The 21,876-nt window shown below is 37.7% G+C and overlaps 2 protein-coding genes across 6 annotated transcripts in view; one reads left to right on the forward strand and one right to left on the reverse strand.

Annotated features, from left to right (window-relative positions):
* LOC126380001 (potassium channel subfamily T member 2) overlaps positions 1-12,004 on the reverse strand; it is a 94,539-nt gene extending 82,535 nt beyond the window's left edge. For 4 of the 5 annotated variants that reach the window (XM_050029063.1, XM_050029061.1, XM_050029060.1 and 1 more), the window contains exon 1: positions 11,802-12,004. In XM_050029063.1, the coding sequence (XP_049885020.1) occupies positions 11,802-12,004 (203 nt within the window). Of the gene's footprint in view, positions 1-757; positions 826-11,801 lie in introns of those variants that run through there. The other variant, XM_050029066.1, reaches the window with a different exon arrangement.
* Positions 1-21,876, forward strand: part of LOC126380003 (zinc finger protein ZFP2-like) — a 138,140-nt gene that overhangs the window by 114,688 nt on the left and 1,576 nt on the right. The window lies entirely within an intron of this gene.

Raw genomic sequence — 21,876 nt, forward strand, 5'->3', positions numbered from 1 at the left:
TAACCCACCTCGTTTGGGCCACCCTGTATAATTTTGTGCATAAAGCAAAATGACAGAATTGTGTCAACTTCCCTCGGATTCTTTTTATCGTATACAATAATTTATATGTACATTATTTCGAAACATTTGCATTGCCTCAACTTGGGTCTAGGTACGTTATTTATTATTTTGAATTATATTATTGGGATAAATTACAAATGTTATTTTGCTGCAATGCATTCATTTACATAAACTAATTAAAGGAAGATGCCGTCGATAATCACAATTTTTCCTGCAAGAAACCAATGTAAAAGGTAGATAATAAGTGAAACAGCAAAAAATTGGGTGAAATCAAGAAAGGAGGTTTGTTGGTATCAGTGTGGTCTGGAGATGAGGAAAGAGGTGTGCCAGTGTCTCAAGTGGTGCGCCGTTGCACAATGTTCTATTTTTGTCGTCAGTGAGTTGTTTGTCGTTGACCTCGAAATTTTTATTACTTATTTGGATTGTTTTTCATGCGCGCTACTGCATTGGACTGTGTCTGAAAGCATGCCATTTAACTACTACGATGAAACTGATTTTAATGATCGTAAATGATTTTATTTTACCCGAGGTGATTTAAGTAATATAGTTCAAAACATATAAAACAAATCTATATTATGTATGTATTGCTTATATCGACAGTCCAAAATTAAATTACATTAGCGTGATTCAAATAGTGCATGAAACAACTACCAATGATTCCAAACTTTTAATATTTACATTACAATAAAATACAAACCCGTTGCGTCCGTAAATGAAAAATATATCGTCTCCTAATTCCATTACTGCTACTCGCCATCCAACTAATATTATAAATTAAGTACAAAAGAGGGATAGTTTTGCCTGAATTTAAATAGGTAATGATGAGAAAAGTGTATTGTGGTTACAAGATTTTAAATTAATATTGTGTACATTGTGCTGAAGTAACATCGTTTCTAACACTCAAATTGTACATGTTTTGCCTACTATAGTAGTTAGCACTAGGTTAGCCACTGTAGGAGTTTGGCGCGCAATGTTTACGCGTGGTGGCGAGGCGGCTCGCACGCGGCTGTGACGTATCGCCGTGCGTTTCACACCGTTTGTAAGACTAAATGTGATTTGAGCCGGTGGCGGCGCCCACGAGATACTGCCCTCCGCCAGATGGCCGCCCTGTGCCCCGCACGTCTCACCCCGCCGCTCGCGATTCCGGCTGCCAATACACCTTGATCCTTCACTCTTACAGAGAAAGCTCTTAATGGCTTCCTTCATGATCTACATCGAAAGGACTTCTAGCCAAATTGCTTCACAGCACCTCCAAATTGAGGTATTACACCGAGGTATAAGTACCTAATAGAATTGTGCTATCTAAACGTCGCAGTAAGATAGTTGTATTCGTAATAAACTTAGTTATATCCCTACGGATGTAATTACGTATACGCTCTACGTAAGTATATGGGTCAAAATCAGAGAGGTGAGCATTTTAGGTTTTCAAATAACTGAGAAATTAAGTTTCCTTTTGAAGAAAACTAACAAGTGGAGTCTGTTGTGTCATTTGTCAAGAACCTTACCTGTGAAGGGGCACGCACATAAATATTTATTTTAGAAGTTGTAGCTTTTAATAAGAATAATGCCACGGCCATAAGTCATTTCGGGAACACTTTAAATTATTTTTTTAAATAATAAATAAATCAACACATTTAAGATTCACCTTCAATAAACTGTAATAAGCCTGTTCCTAAATCGTAAAATCTTCTTATTTTATATATTTTCATAATCAAAACACTTATTTTTCAAATTACTCTCAATAATTTTTCAATTTGTGTAAATTCCGCCCCAAAATTTCACTTTATTGTATACATAATTGCTCTACGTTATATAATAATAATATGAACACAAAAGTTTAAAGATTATTTCATCTTGTATATGCAAGTTTTAACTATACAATTACTTATTTATGATTTATTTGCCGTTTATGTGATGTTCCCGAAATGATTGGAGTGTTCCCAAAATGATGGGAGTGTTCCTAAAATGATGTCGACTTTCCATGATTGAACGCAACACCCGGTTTTTGGCATATTTTATGAATGAAAATAATTCACATTTACAGTATTATACCTTTATTTGTATTTAAGGAATGAGGAACATGAGTATCAAAATTTAAACTGTAATTTAACTGTAATTTTAACTGTGTGTAATTTCAATCAACAACAAACATTAAGATTGCACATCAATGCTTAAAATCAAAATCTACACTTTGTAGTTTAAAAATAAACAGACATTAGGAATAAGAAACAATAACGCATAATCACATTAACATAATATCACAAAGTAACTCGAGTCTCAAAGTTTGAACTTAAAGTCTAACAATACCTCACTTTTCGAATATGTCCATATTTTCATCAAAACAATAAAAACTACGTCTACCTTTTTTCTGTAATTCCGGTGTGGGTAAAATTTTAACAACTTGTTCACAGGGGACATATGAAACATCATTTTGTTCAATTGTAAATATTTTTGGTGAGTTCCGCTGACAACGAAGAAAGGTGACTTTTATTTCACCATCTTCATCAACTGAGGTGTCAGCGACTGCAACATATCTATATTTGATGTTTTTATTTTCAGTTGGTACATTTACTAGCAAAAATGTCTTTGGGCATATCATGTTTGGATGGAAGTTCTCTTTGTCACTTCCGTACGATGTACCAGCACCAATATCGTTATTTTCTCGATGAAGTCGATCTGAAACGCTTTGGAGATTCTCGTACATAACATCCTCTTGTTAATTCATTAACTTTGCGAGTAGGCGTATCAGCACTTTTTTTGGGAAACTCTTTTTTTACATTTTCTGTTTCTCTCTACTTTTTTACGTAACTTATCTATGGTTCTTTGCATTTTTTGTATTTTATGTTTCTGTTTTTTAACGGTTCTGTAAGCCTGCGCTTTATCTTTTTTAACCTGTTTTCTTCCTGATTTTTTCCTCAATACTCGAATATCGTTTTCCATCTCATTTTCAGAATCTGGGGGGCTGTTAGCTAAAATACTTTTCATAATCTTTTTTTTCTGTCTATAATTTTGTGAATTTATTCTCCACAATTTTCTCTGTTTCCTCTTTTCTCTTTCAGTCATATCACTAACAGTCTTAACTTTATTTTCAGCTTTCTTTCTTTGGTAATATTCCCTATCTTTCAGTCTCTTCATCTCTTTTTGTTCAGGTGTCATTTTATTTAAAAACTTGCGCTTCCTTGCATTAGCCTTTTCACGATGCCTCTTATAAGCTATACTATCTTGTTTTAATCGTTTTTTGGACTTCCTTTTATCTTCATTTTTATCGTCTTCCATGTTACTGGTAATAATTTGATACCTGAAACCAAAATTTTACTTTGTTATGCATTTCAAAAGCATTAAAGCATAATTTTGTTCAAAGATTGTCATTTCGTGAACGCCCATGTCATTTCGGGAACGTCCATCATATACGAGAACGTTTCCTAAATGACCGTTCCCGAAATGACTATTCAATAAATATTTTCATGTCATGCTTGACGCCGCCATGTTAGATATTGGTTTTAGAGGTTATGAACAAGTAAGCTGCAAAATTTATAGAAATTTTGCAAAAAGTATGCAAATTTTCGAAAAACCTATCAGCAAACTGCGTTCCCGTAGTGACAGGGAATTAAAGTACGCTTCACATATATCAAATTGAAAGGTACTTACCAAAAAAATCAATTATTTTTTTCCGTGAACACGACGCATGCCGTTTGCTTTCACAAGCGAACTTCACACTGCTGCTCACTAACGCCACCTGGGGTGTTTTGTTTTAAATAAATCGACCGTTGACCTCCGCGTTCACGGAATGATTTGATAAACGTCAGACAGTATTTGAATAGCCAAAATATGAAGAAATTAAATTTATATTAATTTAATTTATAGATAAATTCTTAATTTGATAGTTTTAAAAGCTAATAGTAAAATATGACATTTTTAAGTCCTAATTGTAAACATTTTTGACTTGTCTGAACTATGACACCTGGTATAAGGACGCATTCCCGGAATGACAATTAAGACTTGTTTTTGGTTAAAAACAAATAAAACATTATTATAGAAAAATAAATATGCTAAGTGCCTTGTAATTATGCACAAAACCTTTATTTTGAAATAACTGTCATTGTAATATAACATTATTTTATTAAGAAAAACTTTGTCAGAAGCATAATGTTCACCTCTTTGATTTTGACCCATATACGGGAATATAATTTGATTATCTGACTAAACTATAAATAGTTATCATTCCATTTATAGATAAGTTTTTCTAAATTTCCGTCTCGCCAACACAACAATAGTCTCTTCATTATACCCAAATCGATTAGGTGAAGAGAATCTCCTACTGGAAAATGCTCAATCATGTCTATTGGTATAACTGTAGCAAAGAAGAATCATTCTTTTGATGATGTCCGTACTTCTTGGAGCGAAAATCTTCATAATGTTTTTGGTGCACATCCCGTTTTTGGTATGAGATTTGTGAAAGTATTATTTATTTGCTTATTATGTATTTGCCCAATTACTGAGCTATCTGGTGTACCTACACTTAGGAAACTGTCTATGACATTTGTTAGGTTTCTTTAAAAATTCCCACGTTAGTTGATTCAATTTCGAAATTAAATCGGAGACAGCGAGCAGCGCTCTCCGTCGGTCGCAACTAAAAATAAATCTGTGTTTCAGGAGGCTTATGGCTTTGATTGTATACACGTATAATTGAATTGGTAATTCAGCAACATAAAGTTAAACCTTATTTTACGTCTACAACTATTTGTCATTAAGGGAATTTATTGTAATAGTTTTGTTAACATGTATAAAACTTATTTGCTTTAGAGATGTTAATGCAACTTCAAAATTACTGAATTAATATCATTTTAATAATTAATAACGCATACAATACAATACACAACTCTTTACTGCAGAAATATTAACACACCAAATAGGGCAGAAATAATACATGAGACAGAATAAGTACAATCAGCGGCCTTATTGCTAAGTAGTAATTACTTCCAGACAACCTTACTCGGGAATACGGGACTGTCTAATGCAGTACATAAAACATAATTTATATATTTATTAACATAATAATATGTATTAATATTCAGTTAAATAGATGCTACAAATACTTTAAGTACCTATACGTATATACATATACAATACGTATATATTATATATAAAGAAAGAGGAGAAAGTAAAATAATTTCTTAAGTGGTTAGGTTTCAAGGAAGTTTTTTTTTTGTTTTAAATTACTCCGGCACATAGCTCCATAATAGATAGCTGCAACGTGAAAAAACAGGAATAAAAGTCGGTTCTAATGGTCAAACCGCTCTGGAGAGCAGCGCAGCGTGGTGGAGTATCTGGATGCACGGGAGTGGAGCCAAGACGAGCAAAACGAAGCGTCAGGGCAGGGCACTACCTACTTTTTCTCGAAACGTTTCGTCAATTTTTTGAACCCTCATAACTCAGGTTTGGATTATACCAAATAAACCAAATTGTCAGGATAAGTTGTCATCAGTAGACTACTTTACATTTTATTGATATGTAAAAATCCCCGATTTTGATACTCACCAACGATCAACAAAATTATAAGGTACTTCCAGATGTCTTAGAAGGCTGAAATTTGGAATGTAAGCTAGTATTAGTATAATTCTAAAACTTCGAACTTTCACTCCCCCAAACAGAGACAAATTTATTAATGCGGTCGAGTTGTATTTATGAAAAGATAAATTTGTGGCGTCGTAGCTTGGTTGACTTGACAGCGCTTTGCTTGTAGATGTCTCTTTGCAACTAGATGTCGCTGTGTAAAATGAAGTAGTAAGTAGAAAATAATGATGAAGTCGAACCTTCTTTTGGTAAATTGCAGACTTACACGCCCAGTTGAGCAAAATAGCATGTTGCACGCTCGCGTTTAGAGGGTACGCAGACGAAGTTTTGCCTACTGACCACTCGCATTTTTTGTACTTCTTGGAGCGAAAACTTTTTTTTACTAAGTGAATATGAATTCAGAAATAGTTTCACTTCAAGTATAACTAGGGCCATGCTGACATCGTGTGTTCATATGTTCCATTCTTTGACATTAAGTATTTCGTAAGACCGTATGAGTTTTAGCTGCGTAGATAGCATACGCTTCGTCTATTGGTCGAAACCCTTGATAAGGTTCGCACACGTGGTTCTGGCTGTACCCATTGATGTATAATTATGTTATTGACTGTACCTACAAGCATCTGACAAAAAGAAGTGAAAACTTACCAAAAACATTTTCATGTAAAATATAGCCAAGCCGAGATCGTATCGATCGTGATCTCAAAAGGTTGTCAGATCTCATATGGAGACATGCTTCATACTCTCTCAATATGATCTCGTCTTGGCTATATTTTACATGAGAATATTTTTGGTAGGATGCTCTATCTGTAGCCTTTCAGTTTGATTAAGGTGACGCCTGACGTCAGCAGTCGGATGTATAATGGCTAAGTATTCATGTTGTATGTACAAAAGTTAGCGCATAATATAAACTCATTAAACAAGTATTTTTCCAGACGCAACCGTCCAAAGTCTCGACAGTATGATTGTGTCTCAAATTATGCGTAGCTAGTTAGTTAGACTTGTTTAAGAAGATGATGTAGATGCCACTGACTGCATGCATGGTATTTTGTTTTCAATTGTAACATTGTCAATTGGGGTCTAACAAAAAAAGTTAAGAGTGTATTTATAACTATCTTTTCAATTGAACTTTTATTGTATCACCCCGGCTAACCCTGAAATATTTGCATCAAACAGTTTATATGCGCAAGTTACTCGTCTTCCGTGTGATTGTGTGCAATGGCTTCAGATTCTCTTCAGGATTTTATAACAACAAAATCGATCTAGATCTTCAACGCTGTCTACGTATATTATCATTTTGTTTCTGTATTCTTTTGTCTTATTTTTGTAGGATCTCATTATATCTAGTTTACGAAACATTATCAGTACCTATCGTTTTTAGTTTCTATATCGGTAATGGACTTTCCGCTACAAGCTACAATAGTTTCTTGTCTTGATATAGGTACATAGTTAGTCAGCAGACTATTCCCTGAATTTATCATTATTTTTTCCACGTTTTACAGTTATTCAATGTATTCTTCTGTTTGATTGGTGTTCGATAAGTAAGTAGGCTGAGGTGCGTGCGAAGTGGATAGTCCACGAGCCAGTGAAAATCAATAGTCAAAGTGATCGATCCAAGCTGTACACGTACGGTTATAATAAAAAGTCCTAGTGAAAGTGTTCTTTTGTTAAATTATTTGGAATACTTATATTCGACGGACGAACGAAAATTTAATTAGTTAAAACATAAACTTTATTAACAAAAAAATGGTCTCATGAAGCATTTATAATCATTTGGCTCTTTTATATAAAACAAATCTTATGATGGCGTATTTTGTATAGTGGCGTATTTTGATCGTAAGAATGCGATATGATAAAAGCGATACCACATGCGTGCGACATAGGTACCTCAGTAAAAATAACAAAATTCGTAACCGACATCATTTCGTTCCTAGCTTTAAATGGATAATGATTTCGAGATATTTACAGACTCGAATATAAGAAATGAATATGATTTTAAATACAGTCTGTTTCCAAGAATAAGAGAATAGGAATAAAGTAAATTTATTTAAGTACTTACAATAAGATTTAATATTATTATTTATAAAATTACCACAAATTTAATTTCTTCAAAAAAAAAATACCATCAGTGTGAGGTCACTTTGACAATGACTGATGTTTGTTTATGTTATTAATCTCGATTTCTATTTTACATGTTTATAAGGTAGGTATAATACTTGATAGTAATGACGTCAATATGATAAACTTTTGAACGGTTTTTCATGTTTGATATATTAAGATAAGTACGAATAAGTCTTATAGAGACTTATGTAAATAGTTACATGAACATAAGGACTTACCCATGTACGGTAGGGGAGCATATTACTGCGTCGTGTCATTCACGTAATTTTCGCGCTTCCCCGCCCGTTTCATGTTCATCAAAAGCTTTGTATTCCGAGTTAGATAGTGTTATACGTTTGCAAACGGAGTAAAAAATATCAATTGTTAAAAATTTGCTTTAGCTATTTTCAGATATACAGGATGGCCCGTTAATAATGAAATATAGCTCACTTTTTAATTGTTTTCGAAAGTCAGCGCCTTATTAATTTCAATAGCAAACATCTTAAGGACTAGACGTAAGTAGCAATATAATGTAGAAATTTTTAATGCTTTACCGGGTTTGTTTGTAATACCGGAGTTGATGGAGATGTTCAGGCTAAGACTAAGGCTAAGACACCAGCGTGGTTAAATGGTATAATTTTGACCCCTAAACACCGTACATGTACGTATACTTCCAGTATACTTAGATAGATCATTAGTTTTGTGTATTATTACAGCTTTAGTTGGTAGCAATGGGAATTGAAACCTTGAAGGCCATCGGCCTAGATGACACATGAAAGATCTGATAGTGAAGAATATTAGCTTTCTCTTCTATTTAAGCTGGTTGTGTTTCTGGAACTAATCGTCAAACATATTCCTTAGATAGGTATGATCGGAAGGCGTTGAAGTCTGTTGTGGTGTAATTTCTTGCAGACGCTGCTCTACATTACGCGGGGTTGACTCTGTCTGTAATTAAGGGTGAAAAACCATTTTATCTTATAAACAAACTTAATTGGAAACAGTTCGCCTTTAACTCCAGAAGAGGAAATCAGTTCGTTCTCAGTACACCTTATCACAGCTCAAGGGCATTTGAGGGCAGCTTCCGTCATCAGGCAACAAAATGTTGGAACGACTTACCTCCGCCACTTAGAAAACCAACCATTGGCGTTCAAGCTTTTAAAAGACAACTTAAACAGATTTTGCTTGACAAACAAATGTTGCTCTGACGGCGGCACAAAGGTACTTTTTGAGAATATATATTTTTTTTTTATTTTTTTTTTTATTATTCTACTTTACAGTTTTCCTTTATGTTTATGACCTTATTTTATTCGTTGAAAGTAACAATTTTTAACTTATTTATCAATTATAATTTAATATTGAAAAAATATTGAAAAATTACACTCACATAACTTTGTATTTTTATTTTACACAATACATGTACTACTTTTACTATTATGCGCACAATCTTTGCTTGGGATTTGAATGACGAGAAAGGGGCGGCAGAATAACAGCGCTTGCTCCATACTGTATGAAGCAAGCACATCGCTGAGTCGTACCCCTTTTTCCTGACTGCACACAACTTTTGTATGTATTTTTGTTTGTAATTTTTATTTTTATTGTAAGATCTTACTGTTTTTTTTCTTCTTTGTTTTTTGCTTGATTTTTGTGTGTGCAGTTTTGCAAAATAAAATAATTTCTCTCTCTCTCTCTAAAGTTGCGGGAGAGGGGACGTATAGAGGTTTTACATTTACATCCTGTCCCAATATCTTGGTGTTTAAGCTCTGCAGGATATTCAGGTTATTGGCGATCTTAGCCATTAAGATCTCCATTCGTCCGGCAATATCTGGTATAATCTCTCGTTTCTGAGAAGACGTGGCACCTGGATTATTTAATGACAGCTCCCCAAAGGCCTTTTTAATAGCGCTTTGTATCCCCGTCTGAAGATCAACGAGGGATAACAGATAACCCTTGGCTTTTTATAAATATAATTAAAGTAATGTACCAGTTTTTGGTTGAGGGAATTCCAGGCCTGAACAGGATCCTTTCTCTTCAAAGACTTTCACTTGGCTGGAAACAAAGAAGCATTTAGGTACTTGGGCCGAAGTGTAGAAATAAAGAGTTGTCCGGGACAATAAGTGCCCGGGAGATTAGGAAATTTCGTCCTCCACTTCTTCTCGTCTATGGGTTCTTCCAGCATGTCCTCGTCTTCGGAATCATCATCACTAGAGGACGTGAAGTCTGGCTGGAGAGGGCGGCCGTGATTAGGAGAAGCAGTTTGAAAGCTCTTATTTTTTGGTGACGAAGAGCAGGCATCGTAGCATCCGGGTATATCAGTACTGTTCGGGGAGTCCACTAAAGCCTTGCCCGGTGCAGGGGTACTGGTTTTGATATCACGATATCCATCGTTTCCGCTTGTACCAGTATTTGCTGGTCGCGAGATGGTAAGGGGAGAGATACAGGGAATGGGTGATTTCTCCTTTCATATGTCAAATGTTCTAACTAACCTTCTTACACCTTTTAATAAGGTCGTAACCACCCCCTTTCCATCTTCACAGGCCAGGTCCTTTTTCAAAGAGTTCATCTCGATTTAACATTTTAATTATATCGGATGCTATCATTTTATGCAGAAAAAATTGAGGACTTCCCTCGGAATGCAGCTCATCCTTAACATCATCCATATGAGCACGGATGATCTTCATGAATATAGGATTAAGAGTGGGTGTGTTCGATGTCATCTGATTAAGCGTCGATGTATCACTGTATAATTTTGCATCCAAGGATAATAATATCTTATGTCCCTGACGGTTATTTTGATGGGAGCTACAATTGACTTTCGAATTGACTTCGAAGAACTTGCACATTTCACTGGCTGGATCGATAGAGTCCAATTATTTCTAAATACTTATTGTCTTGGGGCGGTTGGATGATTCGGAGCTCTATAACCCTGTCAATGTTGGTATATTTACGTCATGAAAATCTTAATGGTCTCGTCTCACCAGTCGTTTTATTTATTGCAAAATCAATTGCAGTATTTTGTTGTCTATATCCTTTCATAAATCCATCTCAAGTATCAATGTTGACTGTTATCACATATTTTGCTCCGACTCCCCACGTGACCCTTTTAAGTAGGCCATAGGTTTGATGTGTCAGTAACTTAGCTATAGAGAGTAACATAAAAGTGTTAGCTTTCATAGTCGAATTACATCCCCGCTCATTCTATCTTTGGATACATCTTAAGAAGTCATCAAAGACAGAAACATAGAACTCTATTAGTATGATCGTCTACTTTACGTTTACCTACTGCTGTATAAATAAACTACACCCACACACATGTTTGGAAGCTATGATTTATTATAAAATAAATAAAATACACAAAAAATTCGTCGATGCTAAACAGTAGTTTTACCTATTGCTAAAGTACCTAATAGTCACTCTTCTAAAATGATGTACCGCGTGCAAGATCCGTGACCTTGTAAAAACTAGCTATAACTGTTAGTCGAATATTTTGGCTATACATCTAAAACTATTACTTTCTTTAGCTAAATTAACACTTATGATTCAAGATCCGGTAGAGGTCTTGCGATTGACTTTATAATTACTTTGTGTTGAACTAGAGCACCAAATACGTATGACTTATTTTCGAATTTGACGTGTAATGCAACCAAACTCATAATACAATCGCTTTATAGTCGAAATCGAATTTTTATACTAAAGCCGTTTCGATTCCGAGAAAACCGCTAGCCGCGGTTTCGAATGCGCATGTCGCGTTAAAGCCCGATACGGTACAATGCGTCAAGCAATTTTCATGACGAGAATAGCGCACGCTTATTTTTTAAATAATCATGTAAAATTGGTGAGTGGATGTAGAATCCTCTTAGAAGGTACAAAACACTTTTTGGGCGGTTCTTCAGCGCATGAACTATCTTCACACTTAATTTCCACGCACCTTATTGTAACAACATTTCCTTAACCGCATGTTGTCTAAGTACTTGACATACCAATAAATCCTTTTTGAGATTTAGGTAATGAAACTTACAAGTAATCTTATAGTAATAGAGTGTAGAAAAAATAATATGAGAATTTGTACAAACCTTTCTTCGAAGCGGATGCTTGATCTACTGATGTCGCTCCAGGCGCTCATAGAGCGGCCGCGACCGCGGTGATATGCTGCAGTAGCCATAGCGGAGGTAGTGGTGGCTCTTCTTTCCAACTGCACCTCAGGCGGGAAATTAACTTTTGCAGAGCCACGAGAGGAGGGCCCTTCTGCGGAATCCCCTCCGCCTGAGAGTTCCATTTCGAAGGCAGCATATTCGGGCCCCTCCTCGTGCTCGCCCTCACTACCGTCGCTGGCGGCTGAAAGCGCCTCGTAACCGTAGCCAAGGCGGGCGCCGCCGCCGCCGCCGCCGGCCGCGCTGCCCGCGCCGCGCTCGCACTCCGCCCCGCCAGCCAGTCTCGGCGAGGCCTCGATGCGACTCAATGACGCCGCCTTTGCCGACTGTCCTCGTGCATTTATTGGCGAATTTCTTGGAAAATGATTTGAATACCGTAATTTGCTGTGGCGAAACGTGGTGACGAGTTATGATGTCGTCGGTGATACAACTCTCTTAAATACGCAAATAGGCCACTCTGTCACTAAAATCACCTTTCCTCGTATTCACCAATTAATAAGTCTTTGTCACACTTCACCACTTTGTCAACAAAGATATTATAGGTTAAGCACACAGTACATTTAATGTGTAAATTCTTAATGAAACTCGAATTATAATTTTAAGTTTACCGCGATGTTGACTTGTGAATAAAGCTACACTCAGCTTTTGTAGAATCTTCTTAGAATATTGAAAGCTTTCTTAGACTTTGAATCCGCGAAGGGCACTAAGCTGAACAATGTTCGAAGATAGAAAAAGTGACCACGACCAAGTCTTCTAATGTAACAGCCTAAACAGTGGTCCGCCTGCGAATGACCTTTATACCGCCAAGTGGTAAGTTTTGTTAATGGGGGAGGCTAAACAATAAAAGCCTGTAGATACTACTTTCATACATAAGACGAACGTCGTGAAGTGAGCAAGCCATGGCAGGCGGAGTGAAGTGCGCGCGGTTGGACCGGGCGGGGCGGATCGATGAGGCGGGCGGTCGGCCCCATCATGCCCTTTCGTAGTTCGCTTTTTAACCACTTCTCCAATACAGCGCTTTTATTGCGCGCCAACTATACCATAAAGTAAATTTTCTATTGTAGTATTTTTTGAACTTTAATTTCGTTTTATGTATTTGATGATGATGTCTGAGTTTTGACTTTAAAAAACCTTTAATTCGGTTTAATTTTGAGCTTTCTTCAGAATATAATTGTCTTTCAAACTCTTAACTTCTAGGTACTTAGTAAAAGGAACTTTGTTGTGTAGGCGGTAGCACTATTGAGTTTTCCTAAATTTTGTCAGTTCTCCATACTGTCCAGCTAAAATTCGTGATAAATTGCTATAGAATGTGGAGCAACGTGGACTGCATCCCATCTGAAGGATGAGTTACGAAAAAGAAAACCAGCCAGTTTTCTTCTTTCTGATGTTTAGGGAATAAATATAACACTATAATTTTGCAAATATAACCAAAACAATATGTTTGTTTACTCAAATAGTATAGGGAACTGTCAAAATTTAAGAACACTCAACAGACCTGGTGGGAGAAATAGGTAGTTTTGTACCCCGATGTTGATAACTTGTTCCTTTCACTTTTTTGCAGATATGATTTAAGTTTTATGACCACAACACACAATTCGCCAATTACTAACTGCATTTGCATGTCCAATATAATATTGTCCGAATCAGTACAATCTACAGATTCTTGGGATAGGTGAATTAGAACCTAAGTCCTCCTATAGGGTGTTGATATAATTTTGACTGTCGATCATGGATATCGGGCAGGAACCTTGAATCGAATGAGTGATAGTAATTGTGGGCAATCTATAAGGTTTCGAAGGGCTTTAAACAAAAATTGTAAATCCAGTTTGGTTCTTTTTTGGTCCAGCGTTTTCATTTTGAATCGCTTAAGTTTATCTCTATACGAAATAGACTTCCCGGCCATTCCAATTTCTGATGAAAGATTCCATAAAAACCTTTTCTGAAGGCGCTCTATCCTTAGTATATGTTGCATAGTGAGGCCGCTACAAGATGCTACTTATTGTCGATAAAAGGACTATCGATACACTCGAAAATTCATTTGGGGAATTAAAGTCAAAATATGTCGAAAAAAGGTGTTTAATAAGGCCGAGAGCAATTAGACGGGAGAAGGTAAACCATCTGCCGCAATGAGGAGAAGAAAAATGAAAATAGAAATTTGAAGCTAAAAAAAAACACTAGTAGGAGTGTCAAATTTTGTAGGGTAAAATACTCGCCGGAATTGCGATATCTTTTTTAACTCTATTAGTACGACTCTGAAAAAGCCAACAAAACGTCAGTACGGCTCTCCCAACACGTTTACCTCAGCCGTGTCGTGTCAACAGCTTGACAAAGTAATACTTAGTAATATTAGTTGACAATCAAGCCAACATTGAACGCCAACGGTGAACTGAAATTTAGACAACACACACTGGTGAAATTCGCTCAAAAATTGGCCAAAATTACGTCAAGTCTGTTATGCCTATATATTGCTGTATAATTTTGGACACTTGCCACCGAGAGTTTCGAGGTGCATCAGGAGCATGTACGCAGGTCCTTGGGAGAATACTCGTGGGAAGGCCCATTTTGAAATTCGATTAAGAGATTGGCGAACGAAGTCATCTTTATAATTTGAGTTGACGGTTTTTGGATCTGTGCGGAATCTCTTCAAGAAGTTGTTTTCTATCTTGTGTAATAGTCCTAACAAAGTACGTGCAATGTTCGATTGTCCCATCTTGTTGTATAAGTCATATAGAAGGAAAAGGCCGCTGGCGAATGCCGTGTCTGACAGTGGAAATCCACCTTTAAGCTCAACACGGAAGCGAACCAGCACGTCCAAGTTGCTGACGTTGGGTTTGAACGGACCGATGCGCTCTAGCGCTCCCACCAGTTCATCGTCAACACTGACTCGATACAGGCTCGCTCCCCTGTCCGCGAGGCGTCCATTCATCACGGGTATGTCTAACCGAGTCCCCGAGTTCTTTGGAGATTCCCACGATCCTGGGTTTGATGGCACGTTTAGGTTTTCGTGACTGTTGTGCGCAGTGGCGTGGAGGTCGGCAGACATACGTATGTTGTCGGCTATTTTTAGTGTTCTCTTTCTGGGCCAGTCCCGCGTGACACGGGCGCTGGGTCGGGTGTCAGGTTGTTAGGCGGCTGAGTGGTGGGGGGGATGGGGGTGGCCTGTGCTTCCACTGGGGCCAGTGGTTGTTGGATCGGCGCTGCCTGAACTGGTCCCAGCGTCCCCCTTCCTACGACTGTGGCTTGGCTGGCCGTCCCAGGTTCTCCTTCCTTCTCGCCAGCGACCTGTTTCGCTAAAAAAAGCGAAGTTTGGTGGGTCGGGATACATTGCTGGGTCCACAGACCAGGCTCGTTGGGCTACTGCCTTTGACATCATCTTCTGGTTGATCACCAAGGCCTTATCGTCTCCCCTACTGTCACGCATGTGGTATGTTAGTGACGGGGACATCACGTTCGAGACCAGTGCTTCGCCTACGCTGTATCCGTCACGGCCTATAGTTAGAAGTTCCCACTGGTCAACTGAAAGAGGCAGGAACACTGGACCAAGCCTCTCACGGCATAGTACGACTCTAGGCGCGGCCGTACATCCTGATGAGGCGTACCAAGGTAAGGCGCCGCGGTGCTGCGGCCTCAGCTCGACGTGCATGGTTTGGTGCGTAGCAGAGACGGGACCGTACTCGGCGTCCAAGGCGGTGAACATGCTGATGTTGAACTTGCTCGCCCATTGCAGGACTGCGAAGCAACCAACAGCCTCCGTGGTCTAGTGGTTAGAGCGTTAGGCTCACGATCTGGAGGTCCGGGTTCGATTCCCGATGGGGACATTGTCGAAATCACTTTGTGAGACTGTCCTTTGTTTGGTAAGGACGTTTCAGGCTTAAATCACCTGATTGTCCGAAAAAGTAAGATGATTCCGTGCTTCGGAGGGCACGTTAAGCCGTTGGTCCCGGCTATTATCCGTAAAAACACCTCCACCAACCCGCATTGGAGCAGCGTGGTAGAGTATGCTCCGTACCCCCTCTGGTTGATTGAGGGGAGGCCTGTGCCCAGCAGTGGGACGTATATAGGCCGTTTATGTACTCAACAAGCAAAACTGTTTGAATCGAGTGTTGTGGGTATCTGAATAAAAAGTGTCAAACGTTAAAATGGTCATTCAAAGATGGCGCCATAATGTCTTGTTCCTAAATTAGGCTACTAATTTAGAATCGGAGTAACTTTGTTTTTTTTTTTTTTTAATTTTGGCCACATCTTACGTAAATTTCACCTGTGTGCAACATCTAGACTGGAACACCTACAGCCAAAGATATTTTGAATATGTTGACAATACCATACATTACGTATCAGATAATTTAGAGTTAGCAACATACGTCTGTTCTTTTTACTTGTTGGCATCAGCAATTGGTTTTTGAATCAACGACAGAATCTGCAGTTCAGAAAGTACAATAGTTGGTTACAATCGTTTAGCCCTCGTACATGAAACCCGAGTTGAAACTCTGGCCTTGTCCGATAAAGCCCACCGATCCTCTTCTTCCACAGGTGACTAGCCTGTTGTTTTAGATTAGATTAGATTCATTTATTTCACATTTAGTTATACAACACATTTTAGACACAATATAAAACGGTAACAACGTAAATATGATCGTCGAAAATGATAATAAAAGAATATCAACAAAGAAGATAATAAATTAAATCAAAATGTCAAAAGATAATAAATCAATTACAATGTCATGGCTAATAATAATTATAAATTAATTATGTATAAAATAAAATTACATTCAAGTAATTGCAATAAAATACAATGTCAATTTTTAATAAAATCGTCCACAGAATATAGCTCCATATCCAACAAAAGGTTTTTTAGACGGTGACCGAATGTTACGTCACATACCTCATTTTTTAACTTTACACAGGATGAGAACCCTCGGCGCTTCCCATTTATTATCCAGTCAAGTATTTAATGCAATCTACTGTAAACCTAAGTACAATAAGTCACGTCAAAATAATCAAAAAAATCTGTCATAGGTTTTTAAATTTTTGTGTAATTATGTTTAATACATTTTTCTGGGTTTGGTGCTTTTATTAAGAAAGGAGAAATTCTTGTCTGTGTATATTTTTCTACGATTATGCTCGCCAATTCCAAATTATGATTTGTGAAATCACTTTCGTGGGCATGGTAACTAATACACTGAAACAAGATTTTGCCGATAAGTACATTTTTTTAAGACTTGGTGGGTATAAAATCGTGATAGTCTGTTTGTTGTCGTTTAAATGTTTCCTTAATTATTTTTTTACACATTTGGCATAAAACTTAATCCTCTTCTGATGCATACAACAACTTTCCTTTGCTTTTTTGATTTGTTAAACTTTTTACATCAATCGGCCCAAGCAAACCTTTGATGCAGGTTTTTTTGACGCCGAGAAAATAAGAAAGCCGGCTATGTATTCTACGACTAAAAGCAATATGATCGAAGTTAACACTCAGTGATCGTAATAAAATTCATGATTATTCGTAAGTTTTGTAAGTACAAATACATATCTAGCCAATATACGTGCACTGGAGGAATTTAGAACAAACACAAACTAAAAAGGAATGTATTTACGAGAGCCGATAGGCATACGTACTCATTTGTCGTTGACATAACTATTTACATACTGGTAAATCACTAACACTCAGTGAAAGTGACAACTACGATCTCCATGACTACTAAAATTAAAACAGTCGCTCACAATCGCTTAATTGATCCGCACAATGTATGAAACTTTTGAAGCATGTTGGTCAACAAATCCGTAAACAAGAGGACGTTTATAAATTAAAATTTTAAGTTTTACGAGAAGTAATGTGATTTAAAATAACTAACATATGAAAGCCAATGTCATCCTTTTGTAAATTTGATGTGCCAGATCCCATTTTGCAGCAAAAAACCAGTATTTAGGTCATCTTGGAGTAAACAGACATCAAATCTACTTTCTACGCTTCTTGTGAATTTCAGGTCATCCGCAAATATGTATGGTGTAAAGTTTAGAAATGTAATAATGGTACCCATTTTTTTTCTAGACCTGTAATAATGTATCTTGTATTTCTTGCAGGCAGTCCACGTAATTGCTGCCGCTGTTTTTAGGCTCGTCAAAGTAATTTTCTTAAATTTGTTTCAATGGGTGACATATGACAAACTTCATATTTAAACTTACACTATTTTTTTTAATCCGCTGCACAAGTTTGTCGCACTACAGTTAGATCTATTGACATATTGCCATTGTCTTATTCTAATATAGTTTTGATCGTTATTTTTCAATGACATGTCAAATCATATGATGTCAGTACAGAAACGACTCAATTCCTCTGGTGGTTTTACATAACTAGGAAGATACAAGCAGCGCGTTCAATCAACCTATCAAAAAAGAAAATCTTACTGAAATTATAAGCTATATTACAGTAATCCTGAGTACAGTTGTCAAATGTTATTTATTTACAACAATTGCATAAGTCAAGGAGCAAGAAAAATACAGAAATTTGGCCTAAAACTTATGCAGCTTCTCAACCTGAACACCTTCATATACCATTTGAGCCCGTGCTTTCGTTCGTAAGGCTTCGTTTTTGGTCTTTCCAAGTCTATTCCTCCCATGTTTTTATTGTAATCTACTACCACCTTAGGCTTTATTACTGGTACGCCAGCACCCTGGCAACGCAACCGATCTCCATTGTGGTAGGTCAAGATGGTAGTGACCTGTATTACATCTTTCCATGTGACAACGGAGATGTTGCTACAATCCAGATTGTTAATAGTCCCGATGACGTCCGTACGCCGACGCTTGAGATGCCTCGTGAGCGAAAAATTGGTTGTACCAATTGTCTATCACAAGGCAATGGCCACCGGCAAGGTCATCTATAGACTCAATGACTAGCTTTGCGGTACAATTTTCGAAGCCATCTATCGCTTCCTCGGTCATCAAAGAATCCTTCCCAGCATAGAGGTGGGTTCTCAATAAGTAACCAGTTCCAGCTTCACACAAGTCATACGACTTAATGCCGAAATGAGCCGCCTTGAGTCGGTTACTCGGTTGGTTGAAGCTAAGGTGGCCTTTCCACAAAAGGATTCCTCCAGACTATGAACCTCTGAGGACTATAAAGGCGGGAAAATTTTATGTTACAATAGATTAATTATGGATGCAATTTTTGCGAGCTTACGTTCGTAAGACAACACAAAAGGATGAAGGGTATTGTTGTCGGCGAAATGAAGAAGAAAAAAAACGTAGTAAAAAGTAGAAGCGGTTGCCGGGCATAGTTCTCCTAAGCTTCGGCATCCCCAATATATCCCCAGCTTTTCAACCTGCATGCCTCGCCTGAACACTTTCATGTACCGTTTGAGCCCGCGATTTCGCTTAAAATGATGGGGATTAGGTTGTCTTTCAAGTCTACTCTTCCCATGTGTTTATTGTAATCTACCACCGCCTTAGGCTTCATTACTGGTACATCGAAACCCTGGTCACGTACTGATCTCCATTGTGATAGATCGAGATGGTAGTGACCTGTTTTACATCTTTCCCTGTTTTACATCTTTCCATGTGACAACGGAGATGTTGTTACAGTGCGGTTTGTTCCTTGCGCTGGACACGTTTCTCGACCAGATTCTTAATCTGAGGCCGAAGCTTGAGATGCCTCGTGAGTGGCAATGTGATATAGACAATTGGTACAACCAAAGGCAAAGGCCACCGTCAAGGTCATCTATAGACTCAATGACCAGCTTTGTGGTACAATTGTCGAAGCCATTTCGCTTCCTCGATCATTGAAGAATCTTGTAGTCCAGTGAAACCTTCACTGGACTGTTTCTCATTAAAGTCTTCTTCTAATTCTTCGTTAGAATTCTCTTCATTAACATCTTCTGGTGGTGTGGCCTGCGGATGCTCGGATAAGCCAGAGCATAGATGTAAGCAGTAACGCTGATATTCAGCTTTAAAAATTTCAGAATCATTAATCGCGTAATGCATTGTGCAGGATCTTGATAAACGGAAACTAATATCGAAAAACATTATCATTAAATAGTTGCATCCGAGAAGATGAACCAATTCCATTAATAGTTCTAATTTTATCTTTGAAGGCCTGGAGGCGTTCAGCGCTGCGTTTCCTATTCCCTATAGTGGTAAGCTAAAAATAGCTTACCACTATGTGTTTCTGCGAGAATCCGCAAAATAGTCCTGTAATCTGCCACCGCCTTAGGTTTCATTACTGATACGTCGAAACCCTGGTCACGTACTGATCTCCATTGTGGTAGGTCAAGATGGTAGTGACCTGTTTTACATCTTTTCCTGTTTTACATCTTTCCATGTGACAACGGAGATGTTGTTACAGTGCGGTCTGCTCCTTGCGCTGGGCACGTTTCTCGACCAGATTCTTAATCTGAGGTGGCATATGCGACAAATAGTCCCGATGACATCCGTACGCCGAAGCTTGAGATGCCTCGTGAGTGGCAATGTGATATAGACAATTGGTACAACCAAAGGCAAAGGCCACCATCAAGGTCATCTATAGACTCAATGACCAGCTTTGTGGTACAATTGTCGAAGCCATTTCGCTTCCTCGATCATTGAAGAATCTTTCCCCGTATAGATGTGGGTTCTCAGCAAGTAACCAGTTCCAGCTTCACACAAGTCATACGACTTTATGCCGAAACGAGCCGCTTTGAGTCGGTTACAAATATTTAATTACCTACTTATACAAATACAAAAATTATTTATTCGTTAATTTTGCGTGTTACAAGATATATTACAGTGTTGTCATCGGTCTCAGCACATTCAGCCAAGAATTGGCATACGAATTGTCATGCATATAACAAACTAAACTTGAGAAATCAACATAATAATGCTGCCGATTCCTGCAAACACCATCTTAAACCTAAATTTATCTTAGAAAAGCTAATTTTATTTTAGTTTAGCAAAAAGTGCAATTCTGCCATTCTGGTCGTCTAAAATAAAATTGTTTTAAGCAAATTTTTGACACGCCTAAATTTAATAGAAACTCAACGAGGTCTATGATCAACCGGCTGTTGCCGGTTTTTCTGCCGTAGAGTTGAGTTACGAAGAATGAATTGAAGTGAGTGAATTAGTCCTCATTCGAACAAAAACATGCTTTTTCTTATAATTTTGTACCAAGGAATACAAAATTATAATTCATGTGTGTTTTAGCCGCAAATAAAAAAAAATAATGTATTAAAACATTTTTCTATACATAATAATGAAAAAGTTGTGGCTGTACAGTCAAAGACCGATGCCTCGAGGTTAAAAAAGTACTGACAGTTCGCCTTGACGCGAACGTTTTGTTTTTAAAGCGTAGAAAAAGGCTTTTCGGCGGGAAACGGGAACGGGACAGTTGCTTTCTTCATTGAGTAATCTAAATAATTAATACGAAGTGGTGTTTTGTGGTTAATGATCGCATTAAGTTAGTCGGAAGACATTCGCGAGTGTTATTATATTGGGGTATTCAATAAACAAAGTGTATCTGCTTATTTTCGCTTCGTGCCGGGAAGCCGCTTCATAACTCAAAAGTTTATGCGGACTTTTGAGTTAATTCGTTTGGGGTTCGGAGTAGGAGTCTACTCCGAGGGTGGGGGCTTAGGTTTCATCATCATCACCTTTCATCATTTCATTAATCACCAAGAAAAAAAATACGTCAGACATGGCTGTATGGGCATAGTTCCCTTTGCCTTACCCTTCGGGGAAAACTAAAACAAAAAAAAAAAAGCGTAGAAAAATAATTAAAAATGCTTCGGCGGTAGCTAGGAGATACTTTAGAAGCACGACGCCGAATGAACAAAAGGCAGCAAGCGCTCATGGTAAAACGCAATGACTTGTATATTATGTGTTCTGCCTCGCCACACGGATGAGCGGCGCTCACGCCTAGTGATAGGCATCAGTGGATTTTAAAAAACTTAGTCTAAGCGACATTAGAACCGCCTCCCAGCCTGATCGATTGAATCCAATCAAGAATTTAATTAAACCGCGACGGTGC

Source organism: Pectinophora gossypiella, chromosome Z (assembly GCF_024362695.1).
Source record: "Pectinophora gossypiella chromosome Z, ilPecGoss1.1, whole genome shotgun sequence".
Classification (NCBI taxonomy): Eukaryota; Metazoa; Arthropoda; class Insecta; order Lepidoptera; family Gelechiidae; genus Pectinophora; species Pectinophora gossypiella.